The sequence below is a fragment of the Anopheles coluzzii genome, chromosome 2 (genome assembly GCF_943734685.1).
Source record: "Anopheles coluzzii chromosome 2, AcolN3, whole genome shotgun sequence".
Lineage (NCBI taxonomy): Eukaryota > Metazoa > Arthropoda > Insecta > Diptera > Culicidae > Anopheles > Anopheles coluzzii.
The window spans coordinates 54,898,206-54,921,360 of NC_064670.1; the positions used below are offsets into that span (position 1 = coordinate 54,898,206).

The following is a 23,155-nucleotide window of genomic DNA, read 5'->3' on the forward strand; positions in this document are numbered from 1 at the left end:
TCATAAACGGGCATTTGAAACAAACAGGCATAATAAACAAAACTGTAAAGAGAAAAAAAGTTTAAAAAAGGTCGTAAAAAGGAATCAGCTCTTTTCAAAACTAACCATGAAAATCTCGGCTTTTTTAGCGCGTAATACTTAAAAAAATGTTTTTAGTAAGGAACGTATTCCGCCTTTGTTTAAATTCTTAACAATAGTTGCTGATGCTGTTAAGTACTACATAATAATGCAATGTTGTGAGAGATAATTATTAAGGTTTTTTTTCTGTCTTGACGATTTTAGTATAGGACTGCCCTGTATAGTAAGAGCAATGGTATTGAATGAAGAAAAATTGCAATAGCACGAGGAATTGATTTTCATCCCGGCGTTTGTATGGCCGTTGCCCACTGTGCAGTGGTACGTTTACCCCATATCATTATGTTGCAGATGTGTAGAAATAAATATCATAAAAATGATACCAGTAAATTTAGTTTATTTCACTGCTTTCATTTATACGAGCTTTTTTTAAGTGAAACCGTAAAATACGGCACATAAAAAGAAATCAAATAAATGCTACGTAATAAACTGCTGGTTGCTATTATTAGCAACAAAATCTCTTCTTTTAAACGATATATTCCAATTTTTTGGGTTTTGAAATTACCTAAACTTGCACGGCATGCAATTTGAACTGTTACGCATTGTATGTACAAAAACCCAATGCTGCCAGCTGGTGTAACACGAGCCGTGGTTTTGCTCGCTATGAAACTGTTCCCAAACATGCTTCATAACAATTCAGTGGCACATGGACACTTCACACTCAAGCACACCAATACGTTCGTATCATGCACGAAGGCGAGGCACTGCGTCGATCGGTCCTTGTTTAACATTTTAATACAAATTTTAAATTAAATTTTTCCTCCCATAAACCGCCCATTACCAGCATCGTCCACAAACGTTCGATGTGTCATTGCACGAGAAGCTGAACGGCAGGATGATAATATTGAGCCATCCCTTTTGCAAAAACATGCGCTGCATTTTAAAACAAACCCTTCCGATGTGTTCGCTAGTATCATTTTGGTTGCAGTCGTCCCGAACCCTTGTTTCCAGAGCTCTCGTGCCGATAACTGTTGAAATATTCAAATTAAATATTATAATGAAAATACACATCGAATACATGCCGGTTTCAAAGGCACCAGAATTGCCATATAATCAGGAATGTGCTCTTGCTTTGAATGAAGGCAAGCGAAACATTGACACACGTTTCCAAATAAAAATGAAAGATTATCTTCTTGTCAGTTTTCGGGACGTGCAAAGCACAAAATTAGACAGTCGTAGAGCATTGCTTCTCAGGTGCACGCATTTGTGCGGACATGTTATGCCTATCTATAAGTCTTACTCTGAAACACGTGTTAACAAGCATGTTGATGAATATTTTCTTTATAAGGTTTTAAGATGAAATTTACTTTTCCTAGACTTGAAGGAGGACATGGAGATATGTATTTCAGTGTAGTCGTAGAACTTCTTTACTGGTTATATAAATTGTGTGTCTTTCAACCTTTGCACAAACCAGTTTTAAGTACAACTTCGCTTGCGTTTCGTCGGTGCCATTTCATTTTGTTTGTGTTGCTATATACAACATCGCATGAAAATGGTTTCGTTTCTCTCAGGGGATCGTTTTAGTAAGTTCAAAGAGTATAACGACCCCTTTTGTATGAGCGATTAGAGAATGCCGCTAGGGAAATTGCATCGTAGATAATCATTTGATAATCAATGATCCAAAATAATTATTTACCTATCAATTACCTTCCACCATCCCACTGCTCTTTGAATGAATAGATTCTCGGATCTATCCTGGGGTATATACTGCACCGGCACACAAATAAACAGGATGAGAGACGATTATTGCAGGTTGCTGTGAGATTATGTATTATATTCGCTGCAACTGAGCGAAACATTACCGTCTGCTAACTCACTGGTCATTAGGGCTATGTGGCTAGTTCAATCGAATTTTCTGAGCTTAGTTGAATAAACTCGAAAAGAAGCACTATGCAGTGAACCGATGCTTTGTGTTATTAAAATAATAAATTGATATTTACAAACACAGAATTGCAATCCAACCGAACGTATTATCAATTATGTCAATCAAAACATCCTTTAGGATGAATTTAGCACAGCATAAGTTTCAACTTAAATATTTAGCGAAATTTTATGAATGGGATTTTAAATTCAAAATTTCAATAATATATTATTAAATTGCTGAAAAAGAGTTTTTTTCTCTGAAATACTCCTTGGGAAGCTATTTTCTATCGTTTCAGGTTATTGGTTCTATCGGTTCAGCGTATTGTAAATAATACACTTTGATAATTTAGGAGTGTTTTCTTGTGTCAGAAGCTTCGCTTGTTTTTTCTTCGTCGTGTATTTCTCTCTCTTAAATGATTTATTACTACTCAAATGTGTGACAAAACGTTACAAGGAGAGCGTAAAAAGAGATATCTAGCCCAAGATCTGACAATAATAGTAAAACCGCTTAATCATTAGTTTTTAGTTACAAACGTATGAAATTTCATACGTTTTGTTATTAAGGTATACTCTTTTCTGTATAGGATAACTCGCTACTTGCTTTGCGACAATCCGAACAATTTTTTGAACAATTTTACAATGACAATTGTAATAGAAAAACTAGAATGAATTGGACGAAGAGGGCTTCGAAAACCTTGTGTCATAGACAAATTATATGGAACTCTGTTGCAATAAACCAATTGATGAATACATATGATATGATTATTATATGATTATTGCAACCGATGCGCAATATATTTGTTTGAAATGTAGTGTGCGTTTGCACTTTTTGTCGTGCTTTTCTAGTATAAAACATAGTGACGCTAAAGCCGGTAAAGCTAATTAATTATTAGAATAATTTTTGGTTTTTTGGGTTGATGGTTTTTGTTGACTAAAGCCGAAAAGTTCGATTTTTAAATGGTTTCCTGTTTTGATAATCTATCTGTCCAGTATATCAAATGTTGTAACAAATATGTAAATAAAGAAATATTTGTTACGATCGATATTTGTCTTTTTAAACTAAGCATAGCTATGCCGTTATCGGGTCGATTTTGTATACAATAAATATCTAAATATCCAGATACCTTACACTTCAAACGATTCATAAACGATTAATTTCAACGGCGTTACTTGAAACAGCATTAAACACACTTTAAATAGCGCCTTACAGTACTTACCTGTCTATTGATATTGCAACTAAATTAAATATCGACGACGTTGAGCATATCACATCCATAGCTATGTAGAAATCACAAGCAAAATTTGGCAGCGTCCATGCACCGTTCACCTGTGGAAGGGAACAAAAACAAATAGATAAAAACGGTTAGATTTAGAGGGCAAATAAATTAAGCACAAAGCGTCGAGATTTGGGGAGCTTCAGCTGAAAGAAAGTTATCCCATGTTAAATAAATCAGGACACATGAATGACTAAATGGGCTCTTAAAAGTAAATTTTATGGATGAAGCAAGCGCAAAAAAGCGATCCCCCAGCCTCGTTTGCCAGTTGACCCATTTCCCATAACCTTATGCTCAAGAGAGCACTTCACCAAGCGGACTTGAGTTCGCCTCGCAAGCACACTAGCAAAGAAGAGTCTACTACGGTCGAGTGTAAAAGAATGAATGTTTTATGCAAAGTTCATTTTAGGTTTTCGGCACCCACAAAATGGAAGGTTTCAATCGATTCGTCTACCAGAGACCGGTCTGACCGTAGGCCCACATGCTGGCAATGGAGGCTATCTGTCAGCAGCGGAAAGTAATTATAGTCTTCCGACCCGTTCAAGGATCTCGACGCTGCATCGATGTTCCCTGCCGACGACGATGCTTTTAAGCTGACGAATTTGACTGCAGCGGCGCCTTTGCGGTGCTTTGTTTGTGCTTTCTCGTCACGTTCCAGCCAAGTCACTTTTGTTCTGGACCGTCTCATTGCGCCAAGAACTGCAGGCGACAGACAGGGCTTGTTCGTGAGTTCACCCGACACTCGGTTTATCCACCCCCGGGGGAATTGATAGGAAATTAATGTCCTGGGCATCCGATGCGCCTACCGACGTCGGGAGACGTGCCTGCACTCAACTAATTTTGTGACCAATTTTTCATGCCTACAACACTGGTCAAGCAGCGTTATTTACGTGGCTTATAGGCAGTGTCTGGTGAAACCATTTTTGCTAATGACTAACGTTCCGGCTGGGAACAAGCAGAAATTACGTCTCAATATTCTTTGTGTGAGCAAACTATTTGATTATAAGAAAGAAAAAAGGGTTTAAAGCTATAGTGAATATGTTACATCAGAGCAATGGTTACTTCCAACGAAATTTTGCAATACCGATCTTTGTTGTTCTGCAAAGAAGCTTTGCTTGATGAAGAATTCTTAGAATTGACAATATTTTTTGATAGTATCAATTTTGTTTCGATCGATAGGTAAGATTGCTATTATTTCAGCGTAAAACCTGTTATTAAAAGTGTTACAAACGCTTCAATGAACTCACACATTCAATCAATGAAAATCTTGTATGGCATAAAACAATTTACAAAATGTGCCCGAATTATTTTACCAGTGTTTGTCTTTTAAAACAAATCGAACATACTTTAAACGATAATGACAATTTTCAAACATGTATTAAAGTTTTACAAATATTCACTAAATATTTTATTCATTTTTATGGTGAAATAAAATCATCCTGTTTTATATTAACTTTTATAATGAAGAAAAATCATGTGAATATCATACATTGTTCAACGTACACGAAACACGAAAAACCCAATCGGTTAAACATTGAAAATTACAAATCACGTAATTAAATCTGCTTGAACTTTACTGCTAACTTGGTATGGAAAAATCAAACAGATTGAATTTCAACTTTCAATTGATAAAGGCTGAAATTTCAGGATTTTATCTTGAAGGGTTTTACAATTCTAGTCAGCTTTTTTTATATAGAGTTTGACAGTGGGCAACTGACATCATGTCAACACTTCATACAAAACCACACGCTTAACTAACTAGCTTCTGAATTTCAGCCTTGATTATTTCAGTCACCGCGCGGATACACGAGGTGAAATATTCAGCGAAATGATCTATTTGACAGGAAAAATGTCTATCACCGAATAGATAAACGATGCGCAATATCAGAATGATTTTTTTTTACAAATCTCTATTATAGAATTCTAGTAAAGGCTGATCAGCGTTACTTTCCAGCGGTAGCTTTGATGTTTTTTTTGCTCAGTTTACATCCATACAATGGCAACCACATCGACTATAGAAAACGAATATAGTTTTTAGTGTTTTGAAAGGTATGGAGAAGAATGATACAAATTACAGTCAGAATTAAATAATTTAACGTTTTTTTCGTGGTCTTCTAAGGCGTGTCAGTCAAATGTTGCAAATAGTGGTTCGAAGACCTGTCTAGCAAGCCTTACAGTCAGAAGAGAGGTGGCTTACTTCAGGTGGCCGCCACTGTAAATCCGGATGTATGAAAACGTAGCGAAAACATGCATGCAAAAAGTAACTGAAAGAAATAACCTTTTTTAAGAGTAACGAGTCATGCCGGCCTATACAGGCTTCCGATAGTTAGTACCACTTAGCCGGATAGTCAATCCTTGCTTAAAGCAACGGTCCATGGGATGGGCATGTTGTTAAGATGTCCGAGTTGACGATAGTACCGCGGGACCCCATGCAACAAGAAATAAACATAGGAAAACTAGACTGAATGGATGGATCATGGATGGTTCCATTAGTGAGTTAGATTCAGGTACTATTCAGGTCCCGAAATATAAAAGGGAGCAGTATCAGGGACCGGAACCAGGATCTTGTGCATGACTGCTAAGGAATCTCAATTAGTTCAAGGATCAGTATGGGGTTCAGTTTCAGTACCGAAAGGTATATTTTGCAGGATCTGCATGGAATCAGGATCCATTTCAGGACCGTTAGGAGTTCAGTGTAAGTTCTGGTGTGGGTTCGGGATCAATTCCAAGGTCGGTACGGTTTTTGGAGCCATTATACTGGTATATATACAATTTCAGTACCGGTTGGGTAAATGTATCGATAGTAGAGCATTGTGTTGGAGTACAGAAGTGCTTTAATAGATTTAAAATGTCAGGAAGTAAAAAATTTACCATCAAATTAAACAAATTTCCAAAAAAAAGCATTTTTTTGTGACGACTTCGTGGTACAATTATAAATGGTGGTATGCTTCCTAAAGTCGTAGTATTGTGTTACTATAGTGTTGGTAAACAATGATACCTCAAAAACTCTGTATAATATATATAGAACTTAGTTTTGAAGTTGTTTTCATATAAATAGCAAGAATCACATTCATAATATTGATTTTTTACATAATTTGACCGTAAAAAATATATAAATTTGAGTGATGAAAATATTGACTGTATAGCGATGGTAGACTCAGTTGGATATGCGAATTTTGGCCTTTTTGGTAGATAACTTAAAGGAAACTCATTTCTGTTGCTTATTTTTCTGAAAACAATACGAAATGTTAACAATATCCCGGAAAAAATCTACAGTGTCCTGTTTTTATTCTTTTCATAACTATGGCCACTTTTGGAACATGCCTGTTACGTGTCCCTATAATGGTACTATGATGGCACTTAATTTTTTTAGCCTTTTTAAAAGGGATTTCACCACCATATTTAAAAGACCAGATTTCATAATGACATAAATATACTTCATTACTCTTAAATTATCGTATGGAGCACATTTTTGAGCCATACCACCGCTATTGGTACTATCACCACTACAGGTATGATTACCCTATAGGGTCAAGATATATTTCAGATCCGATATGGAAATGGCATCAACTTCACAACCGGTATGGTAACAGGATCCGTTAGAGAACCAGCAAGGGGTTATGATCAGTTCCAGGATCAGATTCAAGATTAATACTAACACCTATACAGGAATGGAATCAGTTCCAGCACCAGAATAAATTCTATATAATTTTAATGGGTTCGGGATTAGTCCCATATGAAATATAAATAATTTTATCTTTAAAAAACAAAATGGAATTTGCGTTGCCTTTTAAAAAATCTGTTGCACGCATTCTTACTATACCCCATAACCTTATTATATACCCCAGAAATTATCTTGCATAACCCTGTAACCGGGCCAAATTAACTAGTAAATATATCAAATAGAGTCTTTTGACAGATCTGAGATTGCGCATCGTTTATTCATACGGTCAGATAACGCATCACAGTAACCAGCTGATGTGCAATGTAAACAAATAACGTGTACAAAATCGCAACTAAATTCATTCAATAGCTTCAATATCAAGTATTTTGTTACTTTTTAGCAAACAATTCAACATGTCTTCGAATTTGTGAATGTTCTGCTTCTTTCAAGTGATTATCGAAAGCGGATGTTGGATCAGCCCCAACCTTTTGGCTCTATCTGTCAGATGTTTCACCTGTCAAACATTTCGCTGTTTATTTTACCTCGTGTAGCTGCACGTTCAGAAACATATGTAAACTAACGTTGATTCATGGCAGGTTCGATTAGACTAGCTCATGAAGGATTGATTGTTTTTTTGTTAGTGCATACATGTTTTCTCAAGAAAGCCTTAACATTGTTTGGATCGATATTTGGAAATTTATCAAAAGTTTTATAAACGAATATTCAATAGAAAGAAAGGAAAATATACAGTTTTAAAGTACATCTTTGTTTGTACACGAATACTGAAATCCAATATGGTGCATAACGTAATTTTCAAATGGATACAACTTGGATAACAAATAGTGAACCACTGCCAGGTTGAAATTATAACTTGTTGTCTTGAAATATAAAACTGGTGTTTTTTATCTATTTTGTGGTTGAAAATGCCATGTTATCTACAACTACTTAGCTAACACAAACATAGTCAAACCACACCCATAAAAAACAAATGTTATTCTTGAACCAGCCAGTGTTTTGTACCGGGTTTTTGTAACTGATATAATTCAACTCTTGAATTCAGATTATCCTTTATCATTGGAATACATTTATATTTATTTATCGCATTTTATATTTATTGTTTGTTGTATTGTTGTATTGTTTATTGTATTAAGTGATTGGCCAAACAAGCGGCCTTATCACTGAATTAAAACTAAAACTTAAATAACTAACGCAGTGTACAATGACAAAACGGATCAACAAAATCTAGTAGGTAGGTGCCAGTCAAATGAAGTGTAACGCTGATTAAATTTACGGGCCATCGCAGTCATTGGGTCGTTCTCGCTGTATGCACGTCTTGTAAGGTCAGTTCTTATTAATCTGTAGTTACGGAACACTCTAGGAGGGACATTTATGTTGACTCTAGCCAGTAGTTCTGGCGAATCTATCTCACCGACAATAAGTTTGGACAAAAACGTACATTGGGCATTATCACGTCTCCTAGCAAGTGTGTCCAGACCAAACAACAAACAACGAGTATGATACGATGGACGAGGGGTTACATTACGCCACGGAGTGAAGTGTAGGACAATACGAGTAACTCTCTTTTGGACAGCTTCTATTCTATTGGACCAAACACTAGAGAATGGACACCAAACTGTAGAACTAAACTCGAGGATGGAACGAACATAGGACTTATACAGAGTTAACAGGCAGTGTGGGTCATTGAGTTCTCTCGAATGTCGACGAATAAATCCTAGCATTTTGTTAGCTTTGTCTAAAATATCACAGTAATGTTGTCGGAAATCTAGTTTGCGATCCAGGGTGACTCCTAAATCCCTGACCGTATTGCACCGCGGTAGTTGTGTCCCTGATATGCTATAGATATACCTTATCGGACTAGCTATTCTAAAGAAAGACATTGACGTACACTTATCAACAGAAATTAGCAGGTCGTTATTGATACACCAGTCAGAGAAAACATCAATCGATCTTTGCAGAGAAAGAGAGTCGGAAGTGTTACGTACGATACGAAACAGCCTAACATCATCCGCATAAAGCAGACAATCTGCTTCCGTAATGGCCAGTGTGATGTCGTTAATAAAAAGCGAGAACAGCAGTGGTCCCAAGTTGCTGCCCTGAGGGACGCCAGATGAACTCTCGAAAACTTTAGAGGAGACACCATCGATTTGTACGTAGTAGCTACGTTCAGAGATATAGGACCTGAACCAATTCACCAGCGGAGTAGAGAGACCGATCCGGGCGAGCTTAGCCAACAGCAAGCGATGGTTCACACGATCAAACGCAGCCTTAAGATCAGTGTATACTGCATCCATCTGAGCTCCGGAAGTAAAGGCTGCATGGCAGTTGGAGACGAATTCCACCAGGTTTGTGGTAACACTGCGTCGAGGAAAGAAACCATGCTGGCGTGTAGAAATATAAGAACGACAGTGATACATTAGCGAGTTTTGTATGACGATCTCAAACACCTTGGCACAAGAAGGCAAGGTGGTTATACCGCGGTAATTCTCAGCAGAGTTTTTATCCCCTTTTTTGTACACCGGAAACATCACAGAGGATTTCCAGGCCGTGGGTACAGTACTTTGTGCAAAAGAGAGTTGGTAGATTTGAGACAGAGGCTCTGCTAAAAATTCGCGGCATTTGGCAAGGATTGCCGTAGGAATACCATCGGGTCCAGGGTTGTATGAGGTTTTGACCTGCTGCAGAGCACGTAGTACAGTATCTACCGAGATAATAATATCGCGTACGTCAATGTCAACAACATCACGGGGCACATTATTTAAAGCTGCTTCTAATGATAAGCTTGCATCATCCGTAGTAAAGCAGTCCTTGAAACGATCAGCAAATAAGTTGCACATGCCTTCCTTACTGCTTGTGGAGACGTTGTTATATGTGAGAACATCGGGGAGCGAGCTGTTACCGCGTTTTGATTCAACATACCTCCAGAATCGTGTTGGGTGTCTGATGAGCGAGAACATCGTAAACAAACTACACTTCCAACTACATTTCCGAATTTTCTGTAAACAAAGCAGAGTTTATCATTGTTGGCCCTTACGCCAAAATGTGCCGTCCGTTAAGGCAAACCGTTAAGGCAAACGACATTCAAATACAAAACGACGCAAAACGACCATTTTGACAGAGCTAATGGTTACCTTTTTCCTGCACAGCTTTCCAGCATTTTCATAACACTTCAGGCAAGGGATTTTCCTCGAATCCCATTTACCCACGGCACACGGTTTAACTGATTTTGGAAAATCGTTTCCATTCTCGTTGTACACGCAGCGTTCACTCATGCGGCAAATGGCCTACAGAATTGTGGTTACCGTGCGAAATGGGTCAGAGATTTAGCGGCGAACGTTTGTGGCTCAACCCAATAGTTCGTTTGTTCTTTGTCGCTACGGCCAAACGTTGTCTTATGAGCTGCTTCCGGGCACATCCATAATTCTGGCCAGCAAGTGCTCGTTGGTCTGGCGAATGAAAGATAAACCTGCCACACCTGCCGTTGACCAAGCAGTTTCCGATTGCCCTCGGTAAAGTAGCTACATAGGAAACATGAACAAGGTGCAGAACGAACCTTAAAAAAAGCATTCAGTTTCGTTCAGTAATCCTGTCAGTTTTTCTCTACTCTGTGCTGAGAAAAGTTCACACAATCACACACACACAAACAGACCAAACGAAAACCGCTGGTGCACGCCGTGATTGTTCGCATGAGTGCCATTCCGAAATGACACGAGGGGCTCTAGTAATCGATCGTTTCGGCTAAACCGCCCGTAACTAATGGCACCATAATTTCCCTCGAGGAACGAATCCGAAACACCGATATCTATGTGCTTTTGCAGAACGCACTCACAAACGCGAGGCTAGCCATGGCTCTGGAGATCTGGAAAGTAGCCGGAAACGGGTAGCCGGAATTCTACCAAGATACAAGACACACACAGGACAATGATTCGCCCGAGGAAGAATTGGAAAGATCACGTGAAAAAAAAGAGAAAACAACATCTTCAGCGCTGCAGTGAGTATATCTTTTTGAAGGGAAAAAAACATCTTGCTGTTCTCCAGTGTTACCCGCGTGAGTCAACAATTCCCTGCAACGTCTGCTAAGCAAGTGACCCCGTAGGATCTCCTTGGGAGTGTAATTGTTTGCCAGCTTTTAGCATCGAGTTTCGCATCTTGCGTCTTGTGTTCGGGAAAATATGGCAAACATTTCCCCACCCATGACCTGCACACACGTGCGAAACCGTCGTGAAAATGGCTGGCTTTGGAAAGGAACTGTACCACCCTCTCCTCCTCGAATTCGCAACGTTCTTTTCGCTTTCGCATCCTCCAGACAATGCGCCTGATGGACAGCATTACGCGCGTAATCCAACGCCTCTATCGTCTGATCCAATACGATATCAGCAGGTGTAATGATTAGGACATGAGCTTTTTTGCCAACCCAGTTCGCCAAATACCACCCACGGTTAGCAAACACACATTTCTTCTCGCTACTGCTACTGCTGCTGCTCTATCTAAACATCCCCGGGGAAATGTTTGGACGAAAATCCTCGATAACATCTCGGACGTAATCATCTTTGGAGACGACCGAGGAATGACCAGAAGCGAATTTCGCGTATCCGTTTGCGATAACATTCACACCCTACGGTTCTTTCCTACGTGTCACCACGTGTCCACACTTGCCTACATTTCATGATGTGATATTGTTGATGATGTTTAGCATCTGGAAGGCGCCGAGAGCTGAGCATCCACCATCAATGCCGGAAGGGGGATTCTGCTTGACCGGGTGTGGTTCAGGCTTGGTAACAGCCATCAATATTCGGTTCCTCGTGCGAACTGACTGGTTGGTACCATTTCCCAGAGGCGGAAGACGCGAGAAATGAAAATACGTGGATTACGTAGGGAAATTTAGTGGTGCGATTTATGGAATACGAATCCACGCTGGAGCCTTTGGCGGGCGAATTGGCAACATAGTGTGCCCGCTCTACTGCTCGTTATCGCTCGCACACCCGAGGTGGCTAAGAATCGTAATGTCATTTGGTGGATGATCCTTTAGACCAAATTTCGCTCTGTGTGCTATAAGGGCGCCTTGCCGTTACGAGTAGGGGGCTACTGGCAAACCCACACGACGAATGGAAGCATTGCGAAATGGTGTACAAGTCGTTAATGTCAGTGACGCCCTAGTAATCGAAATGAGCGATAATTTGTGAAATTAGTTCCGCTAGGTCGCTAGGATTTGCCGATATGGTATGATAAGGCGATGATCTTTAGGATTTTGGTTGATGATAATGGTACATGTCTGATGTACTTTTCATCTTTTGTTAGGTGGTACAGCACAACAATTTTTATGGGAGCTTTTTCAGTCATATAAATAGATTTGTTATAGCACTTGATAACCACAACTTAATATACTCCACTAGTAAAGTAACATTATGAAAAATTCAATTTTCACATCGATGAAACTTGAATTTTATATTTCCTAGAATTGTAATTTCCAGTATTTGTTGAGTCAAGTCATCATATAAACAATTAACACACTTTAAAGACAATAAATCAACGATAATATAATCAGAACATAAATCACTCGGTTTCAGTGGGCGATTCGTATAATTAATCAGTGCCAAAGGTTTGTTCAGCAGAATGATAGAAGGCAATATATAATTTAATATGCAATTTTATTTGCATGTACATAACCTTTAAACTTTCACTAAAGAGCCTGAAAAACTTTAGACACATATAATTCCATATAGCTCCAAGTGTCCCATTGAGCTGAAATTGAACAAAAAAACATTCTCATCACTTTAAGTTGAAGCTTTGATTCAGATATCTGCTACATTGTCTACACTGTTCACGTCACTTAAAAGCTTAAAAAGCTTTAAATACACCTTAAACGGAAAATCCCCTACGATACTAAAAGTATAAACGAACCTACATTTCTTCTCTAACGTATCAACGATTCATGGCAACCTGGACTGAATAGTACTGGAACGTGATAGAGTCATTGCTACACAGACTGTAGCGGTGGTCAAAGGATAAAAAAAGGGAAAATGGTAAGACATGAAAAATGAAGCTGCCCCTTCGCCCGTCGCTGCCGCTGGTTTAAGGGTCGAGCGTGATTTACGACAATCTGCGAAAATCTATCAATTTTCATGTCTCGAACTTCAACAAAGACCGCCTACTAGCGGACCAGCATGTGGAGGTAAGCACCGACTACCCCGTGCTGCGAGGATGCCGATCGATGACGGAATGGTGAAGGAAAATAAGTAGAAAATCGCAGAGAGGATTTGAAGGATTCGATGATACATTTTTTTGTTGCTCTTCGTTTTCACAATTGTAAAAGGCAAAATTTTATCGGGTAAAGATATTTCTGATTTTTTTACCGTTTATCATTTTACACAGCTCTACAGTTTCAATCCTGACTTGAAAGCTGTACGGTTTTTTTTTTTTCTGTAGCCAAAGTAATGGTGTTATTTTGCTGCAGTCTTCAAGTATTTCGTTTAATATTCTCCCGTAGACCGCGTGCTGCGATACCCTCGACGACGCAGACGCTCTTCCGGGAAAATCTAATTTTGTCCCTTGAAAGTTTTGATTAAAACAACCGCTATCGCGGGTACTCCCCGCACATTTGACGTATCGCTGCCAAGTTGTTGCTTTCTGTGGAGGCTTTGCGCTCCACTTTTAGTTTCAGTGTATAAATATTTATGGCACGGGATTTCGGGAAGTTTTTATTACCTTCTGGATTTTGTTGTGATTACAACAATCACGTTAATTGATTGCAGTGAAATTTTTGAATTTGTTATGTAGGAAACTCTCATTTTTATCACAAACTTTTTGAGTGGGTTGATAGACAGGTTGGTTGCATTTTGTACACCCAGCAATAATGCCCCCGTCTCCCATGTTTTTATTTAAATTATAAGTGATTGTAGATCTGTTGATGTTGTTAACATAATAGCCAAGAAAAAAAACATTTTAAACATATTCCATATATCTTTCTAAACATATTCCTTTAGGACGTTCAGAAATCGGGAAACAATTTTCTCCTTTTTTGTTCAGAAATTATCTACTGCAAGATCAGGTATAGAAACGTCCTCCTTGCCACAGGCTATGGTGGTCTGACATCTTGATTAGAAAGTGTAGATTTACGATCGAAGCGCTTAATTAATTATACCATAAAGTTTTAAGGCGCTCCGATAGGGGATACTGCCATTCCTTAGAACCGCGCTACCTACACTCATTGCGATATCACGATAGCCAAAGGCACTGACAGAGCATAAGAAAACCAGCGAAGAATGATTCATTAACGAAAAAACGTGCCGAAAGAAATTACAAATCGAGCACATTACGTGGCATCGCTTCTGATTGAATGACTATTGGGCTACTCTGCCCTTGTTTAAGTGATTTTCTACGGCCCATTATCTCGATTGCTTTCAATTTTAATTGGTTAGTAATGATGGAGACGTCAAACGAGGCACACATTTTCTTCTTTTTTATATTTTCAAAATAATATTGTATAAAGTTGTTTAAAAAAACTACAAAAAACCATCAAATATCTATGAACAAATTGTAACTCTCGCCGAATTTGTTCGAGCATGTATAACATAATTTCGTAATACATATCGTGCCGATACGATGTCGTTATAGTACTTTCAAAAAATCTTTTCGATAATATACTTCATCACCATTAAATTTAACGCTTCACACAGTATCCTTATTATCTGTAATGACTGCTGGATATATATTACCAAAAATTGTGCTGGCAGTGTTGTAATTCCTAATGGATGTACTTATACGGCCACATTTTTACCTCCAACGACTATTCTTAACAGCACGTGGTGCGTCTAAATATCTTCTCCTAAATTTGATATAGCATGTACCAAAATCTCAATCCAAACTTTACCATATTTTCACAAGAAAAAAGCACACATGTTTCTACTACAACAAAGCAATTTGTATGTTTTCTTTCACCAGTCGTTGTCCACGACACAACATAGCACAACGTAACATTAACCTTACAAATTGACCTTCTCAACTGTTGGTGAGAAGTAAAAATTTAATCTTTATAGCTCCTTCACTGAACTTTTGCCAGCACACCCGTATAGGCGGAGAAAACGGTGACGATAATCATGATACGACCTGCTTTTGAAGCTAACCGGAGTGTAAAAAAGTTCACATTGTGATGGGCGCTCTTACTATGTGCCCGACCGGGCAAGATACTTTACAGAGCATATTATCGTCATTGTCATCGTTATTAACAGCATCATCGTTCCACTGCGGATGGTAATGGGTAAAACTTATGCTCGCCCCCAAAAACTCATCCTCGACCGCACAGCTCAATGGAAGGGTTTCCAAACCCCTGTTTGACTCGAATATTTCAGTAAGCATGTGTACGACTTTAGCGCCAAGAACTGTTCACCTCATCACAAAGAAAGTGGAGTGAATCGTAGAACAAAACAAGACGAGCAAAACAAAGACACAACTTTCACCGAAAAGCACCTCCAGGAAAGGCCTCTGGCCGGTAGGTAACAGAGGAAACTCATAACATAACTAATTTACAATGTTTTGAACCTCATTCATTTTCAGCCCTCGAATTTCTTCGCACTTGGTTGTTCGCGAGAAAACGCAGTAAGAAATGGTGGCTAAAGATCTTGTAAACGTGTTACTGTGCACTGGAGAATGGCCTTCACGGATCAGTTTTAACCACTTGCTTTATGTTCAACTTGGGCAGACACTGCAGGGTAAAAGTGAGTAGAAAAATGTTCCTCATCATCATACCATACTGCGGTATGCGACAAATAATTATTTTTTTAAAATAATTATAGATTGTTAAATAAAAAGTTCTGTTGTAGCTCGTGCTGTAAGGTGGAAAGCAATGGTTCACTTCATTAATTGTTTATCTAAATTATACAACATTAACCCTCGTAAGCTCGACGCCAACGACAATATTACAAACTTGCAAAGGATAAATTTTGCAAATGCTCAACGGTTGGGTTAAATTAACTTTAATTTTATTTGTTTATTTATTTTTCATTTTTCCATTTTTTATCACTAGCACTTACTACTACCACTGTCATATCATCGTATAAAATGACTGAAGAATGTAAATTAGTGTCGTTTAGCCGACTTGCTCTTCTCAACTTCAACATACAGAAACATTAGTTTTTTTTAAATATCCTTATTTGCCTTCAATTGCGCGGCATGACTCTAATAATTTATACTTAGAAGATAACAAGGTGTACCACTTCCTTGCTATGCATCCCATTTCGCAATACTTACAAACACAATTGTGCACGTACGTACTTAAGCTTGACGCGATAAACACCTAAAATACCGCACCGCAAGTGTAAGTGTGAGTAAGATACAGCAAAACAAAAGGTTTTACCAACTACTTTGTCTTTGAATGCAAGATGAGTACCATTTTATCTGTCAAGGCGCTTCACAGATGGCATTGTGTTCGTTGATAGCCCGTTTATGGCTCAAATGCTTCAATGGTTGAGTCGCGCCGACGGAAACGTATGCAGCGTTCTCGCGAATATTGCGTTGCATCAAATTAACAAGACACACATCCTCTATGAGCAAACAGAAGTAAGAGTTAACAGTCCTGAAACTTCCTAACACTGCAGCATCAAGGATGGAATAGAAATTGCGTTCATCATTCCAATTGAGCTCTAGCAGAGTATATAACGTGCTCCTAGCAATCATGCTTATCCTCCCCTTCATTTTCACTGAGTTGAGCCGTTCCCAGATAACCGCCTGTTTCGTGCTTTGTGTTCCGTTGAATTTAGAATTGTTATCCCACTTCAACAATCTCTGAACACTGCACACGTAAAATTATTAACAACTACGTAACCCGTAGCTACCGCTTGCAGTCCAATTCACCGTGACACAGTCATTCAGCCACAGGCGCCACATACAGCAAAACTATTCCAATACGGAAACTGGTTTTCCCTAAGGATCGGCTTAAGATACTGATAAGTTAATACAACGCACGCTGAATTTTTGTTAAGTAAAGAATCACTGCATTCTACTCCATCTCTACTGCCTTACAACCTTACCTGAACATTCCACCATGGCATGTGCATATCCATCCGCTGAAATTTGTTCTAAAATTCTGCGGGTCGCCCTCATACCACGATCGGAGTGATATCCTTCATATAGTTGTCAACCGGGTTATGTATGAGTTCTTACGCGAGAACTTTATTTGCTGGCAAATTCAGGAAAGTTTCTCCACGGGATGAAGTATGTTAGGTGAAACAATTGGAAAGCTATGATATACAGGAAAATCATGTCGTATTTGACTCGAAAACATGACAACATTGACATTGCTTTATTCCAGGCAAGGGTAGAAGCTGATGTAAACATAAAGAAAAGATAAGTGACTGAAGATGATTCCATGCCAAATACTGGCTGATTGTATTTTTGTATATATGAAGGACGATCATCTAGGATTACTACTACATTGTTCACTCAAAGATACAAGAAATACAAGTACTTTTTTATAAAATTGTTTCGTTGTCTCAATTCTTTTAATCGACCATGACTATCTGATTCGATCAGCATCATATAGCTTAAGACTTTGCTCTAAATCTTTTCATATTAAACTGTAACACAATGAATATTTTTTTTAGTAATTTACAATTAAAATAGTCACAATTAAAAATCAAATTGCTTCAAATTGCAGACACTTCAGTTTTTTTGTTGCAATTTTTATTTTACTGTATCAATTTCTATCGGTCAACCTCTGTTTAATCCACTGTAACAAAGCAAACCTTCTACATCTGAGAAAAAAATAAAAATTTCCAATAATATGACTAGAAACATTGCAAAACCTCATAACATTGCAACGATATTTTGATTCATATTCCGGGCCGTTTCGAGCTCTTGTTTCAAATTACAGACGTTTTAATTCAAATTCCGGACAGCCTAACATGTTCGTCTATTATCTTCAAAATCACACTTGCACTACATCTTTTTAGTTTTTTTACTTATGTAAAGTTCCGCACAACCAATTTTGAGTGAATTCTGACTCCTAGACCAACAGAACGACGGTATTAAAACAACGGTGTTTGGGAGAAATTATCGAAGAAATAAAAAAAAAGAAATCATCGATTTGAAGCAAAACTGCTCAGAATGCCTCTGGTGGTGAACTGGCCGACAGAAAATATGTATTTACGGAGACATCGGGTCTCCTACTAAAGGTCAGACATTTTTTAATTTATTATAGTACATCATGTCCATCATGTTAAATTTAAAAGCGGTATAGCCAGGAACTGGCTATGAAGTTATTCAATCAAATCATACCGAATGAAGTATGACAGTAATCGAACTCCGTAAAACAATGGAGTATGTTTTGCTAGCTTATATTTCAAGTAGAGTATTGCGAACAATGTTTGTAGCCGACAGTCTGTGAAACAGCATGTTTACAATATTTTTGCCTTGAGGGTTTATGAGTGTAAATGTCGGCTTCTGCTAACTCTAAATCCTGACAATTGTCGTTTTCCATTGGGATCGCACAATGAATTCGCACTTAAAACCATCGTCGAATATCTCCAGAAAGAGTTATCTGATCCGAGCAATAAGTTCAGTTAACCAGATACATTTAAAGGCTAGATGTAAAAACGAGGTTCTCGCATAGTGTAAACGTTTATGCAAAAAAAAAAGAAAACAAAATAAAACAACAATACATAAGACACATTATGAGCAAATTTATCGGCTCTTAAAATCATAATGACCTCAATATAGGGGGAAAATTTATTTCTTGCTATTTGTGCTGTCTGCACAAAAGTTGAGTATCTTTGCAGCTGCATTTCTTCTCATGATGTCTGTCAAACGGAGCATGACAAAGAGAAGAGTCTTAAAAGGAATTTAATTTATCCACCGTGTTAAAATGAACAATAACATTTCCTTATTTCATACGCAACGTTCCAACGTTTCTGGCTTGCGTATTCAGAAACACCATAAAACCGCATTCATGGCCTTTGAGGCATGCTGTACAGCTTTAACATTGGTGGAAAATTATGACATTCGTCATCATTTGAATGTGATGATGTTATTCATTTTCTTCGCTCCTGGCCGAGTATATTCAGCAACTCTGGATATCATAATACCACACTCACATATCGAAACAACACAAGAAAATGTTTCATACTTGTTGAAGGTCGTATAATTTCATCCATTTGGATAAACCCCGACAAGAAACATAAAGCATAAACTTTACACGCTTTATTTTTATTACAAAAAAGTAATAACACAAAAACATGTGTTGCTATAATGATTTAAGATATTGAATACAATAAAGTAGAAAAATCAACTACTAAAATGTCACATGAAAACACAAACGCTACTTAGAGTTTCATTAGCGCAAGTGCTTTTCCAATATAAGTTGAGTGCATTTTTCCTATCCAATGAATGCCACACGAAAAGTGCTTTCATTGAACGGATTTTCCTTCAGGAACGCATCAAATTAACTGCTTCAGCTGGTATCATTGCAAACACTATACACCATGCAGTATAGAAATTGCGTTCATTTGACGAAGGATTAGCATAATTAATGCCAACTTGAGTAGTACACGAGATACTCTACTGCGAACTAATTTATTTGATACGTAAGTACTTTCTATTGGGATCGGAGCTATGACCTTTCCAGGGCAACCAATCAATAATCAGATGTTGATAACTACTCAGATGTCCTTTAATACTACCCTCGGTGTTCCTTAAACCCCTTGATGTAGTATCATGGTAGCGATACAGACAAAATCGTTATAAAAGCGAATAATTAAAAACAGATTTTAACTCATCAAACGAGGTAAAGTGAGCTATCTTGCCGGTGTTATGATTAAATAGGAAAGCTAATCTTCATTTAGTAACGGAAAGTAAATCAAGAATACCATAGAACTATTTTATTGACGTTTTAAGTTTGTAGATGCTTCTGGCAATGTAGAATTTTGTCAGTATTATTAAAAGGGCTATTTCATTGTTATTTTTCCCTCTTTATATATACAAGTTTATAACTATTTTGTAAAAAGTGCATCATACTTTGACGATACGGATTAATGTTTAACTCGATTTTTTGAATTTTTGTTTGGCTTAAATGCTCAACTAATATAAGCAATGCGAACATTGCTCAACAAGCTAGTATCTTACGGCAATCTTAGTAAGTTATCTAGTTATCTTAGAGCAAAGGGTTAGCATATATTTTTTGCGCTTTACAATACTTTTCCACACTGCTGACATGTGCGTCTGAAGCATGACTCTCTCTCTCTCTCTCTCTCTCTCTCTCTCTCTCTCTTTCTCTCTCTCTCTTTCTCTCTCTCTCTCTCTCTTTCTCTGTCGACATTGCCATGGCACTATAATCCGATAACGAACCCTTCTGACTTTTTCTTCATATGGCACAGTTCATTAGTAGAGATTTATGATCAAAAGTGTGCAGTTGAAATTGCATTCCCCTGTGCAAGTCTCGTTTATCTTTGGATTGGATGCTTTCGTGTCACCCACCATGCAACGTAGTAGTGTATTATGAGCTCTCTGTGTTGACGAAGAAAAAGGAGATGAATGTTTCTATATGATCAAATTATTCGTCTGCAGAAGAAAAAGATAGAACATCTACACTTCAGGAAATTTAAAATCCTCCTTTAGTCCTATACATAACATATAATAAATATTATGTATGTTGTTTATATCCAAAACTATAAAACCTTAATGAACAATATCTGCTACTAAACGAGTTTCCATCTGAAATTCCATTCTACAATTTAATGTTGTGCACATCCTAAATTCGTTAGAAGTTTGTTGCTTACATCTCCAAGAATTATACATGGCCCAGTACATACTCGAAATGTTGTTCCACTTCCAATAAGCCTAACGCTTTCTTCCGCATCTTTCCACTAGCTCCCAACATCGGAAAGCACTTTCAGCTGACAATCATTTCCCACAAAATGTCAGCCAAAGTTTCGCGTATGAAGGTCGAGTAATCTTCTTCAGCGAAGCTTTTAAGACTTTTCCCGAGCAAAGGCCGTATCTACAGCCACTTGCGTACGAACCTTTTAAACCATTCGCCTCATACACCATTCCATGTTTGATCAGTTTGAAATTTTGTTTCAATTCGAATCAACATAGCATTACGACGATTTGCGTTTACAAAACGATACAGCGCACGCTTTCACACAACCGCACACATACACATACACAGACACACACACACACACACACACACACACACACACACACACACACACACACACACACACACACACACACACACACACACACACACACACACACACACATTCGCACATAGAAGCCCGCCAAATTTCACGCATACGAGCAGAAGCTGCAGCAATTTCCTGCGGGACACTTTACTGTTTCGGTCGATTGAATTTTTCTATTGCTTTTCGATCTGACCGACTTTTCGTGCGGAGAATCGAAGTAAACATATTTGCAAGCAGCTCTTGCAAGAAAGGCTCAGAGTTGAGATTCAAAATCCCGGATTTTCAGATATCTGTTTGCTTTCACATGCGGATGCTACTTTTCAGTCGTAACGCAACCGGTGGTTTGCTTTTTTTTCGGTAGAGGAATGGTCTACGGTAAGCAGGTGCGTTGCAGGCAGTACGCCTTTTTTTCTTAAACTCGAGGGATTATTTTCTATCTGTAACGAATGAAATCCATCTCTAAGTTACAATTGATTGCAAAAATGTGCGGTTTAACAAATTGCATATCACAACAACAACACAACAACGGAATTTAATCTTCACTACTCAAGTCTGCTTGAGTCTCAAGCATTTATGTGTAAAGCCACACTAAACTTCTTCTGCTTCTTTTTTTTTTTTTGGCACAACAATCGTTGTCGATCAAGGCCTGCCTGTCTATACCACTAGTGGGTTTTTTGTTTTTGCAGTGACTTATTAATTACCACAGCAGGATAGTATGTCCTACGTATGTGGGCATGGTCCATTCGAGATTTGAACCCATGACAGGCAAGTTATTGGCACTAAACTTATGTCGTTAAATTAAACTATAAAATAGAACATGAATTTCGGAATGCAAAAAAATTGCAAAGATGTTTGCACTTAATAAATGATAATAATTGAAGGTCATGAGTTCAAACCGCCAAGGCAATGTGCATAGCGTAATTTACCGCTTGCAAGATGTTTTTCAACAGCTGTTACGCATTTTATTTTAATTACAAAAGTTTAACAGTGGTTTCACATAATGTTCGACACACCACAAACAGTTCTCTGTGATGTGTTAAGAATCATGTAGAGGAATTGAAAATGTATTGTGATGTAACAACGATATAGGACATATCATCATCATCATGAACAACCACCTAACCGTTTTTCTTAAACTCTTTGCTCGCGTACAGACGACGCCCACGGGTCTGCCCATGCCTGAATGCAGAGCCGATAACATTCGATATATCTTCACCATTACCGTAAGATCGATAGGCTTATACCACCAACGTACCCGTAAGGTATGCATGCTTCACTCATCAGGATCTAAAGGCAAGGATAAGGCAAAAGAGACACAGAAAACTTTCCTCATAGCTGCACATGTCCTCTAGATGCGTTGTCTATGCGTCTCGCTCTGTATCACAGCGACATACGCCAGGTAAGCAATAAAACTTCTGCTACTTGATACGCATACATTTGTATCATACAGACCTGTTCGGTTCGGCTCGGAAAACGTCGAGTGGACGTCGGAACGCAAGGGAACAGACTTTTTCATGATAGTGAATGGCTTCGGCTGTTTTGGAACTCACGTGTGGATGCAGGCAAATGGCTCACAGCAATAGTCTGTTTTATACAAAGAATATAACACTGAATTGCTTGTAAATTACATATACCTTACATTAAATGAACTTATGTTATTCGTCTTAAATAATACAAATAATATTTTTCTATACACGCAATATGTTTAAACTTCAACTGCCAAAACACTGTGTTATTAAGTAACCGGCAAACTAATTACTATTCTTTAAAGTCGTACTGTGACAAAAGTTGTTCAAGCAACAAAAGAACAATGCACAACCATGACAATACGTCCCAACATTATTCGCTGTGCTCCAAGTGTGATGAATTTTTCTTTCGTTACCTTCCATAAAAAAAAACACACATATGTGGCTAAAGTCTCGTGCTGCTGGTCGCTTTTCATCGACATCAACATTCCTTGACTTTAGTGTAGCGTGGCACAGAGGGAGTCATTCTTTCTACATTACCTACATACGGTCCGAAGC

At 38.1% G+C, this 23,155-nt stretch overlaps 1 protein-coding gene across 2 annotated transcripts in view; it reads right to left on the reverse strand.

Annotated features, from left to right (window-relative positions):
• Positions 1-23,155, reverse strand: part of LOC120950786 (dopamine D2-like receptor) — a 106,218-nt gene that overhangs the window by 31,755 nt on the left and 51,308 nt on the right. For both annotated transcript variants that reach the window (XM_040369083.2, XM_040369082.2), the window contains exon 3: positions 3,216-3,325. In XM_040369083.2, coding sequence (XP_040225017.1) covers positions 3,216-3,325 — 110 coding nt within the window. The remainder of the gene's footprint in view (positions 1-3,215; positions 3,326-23,155) is intronic.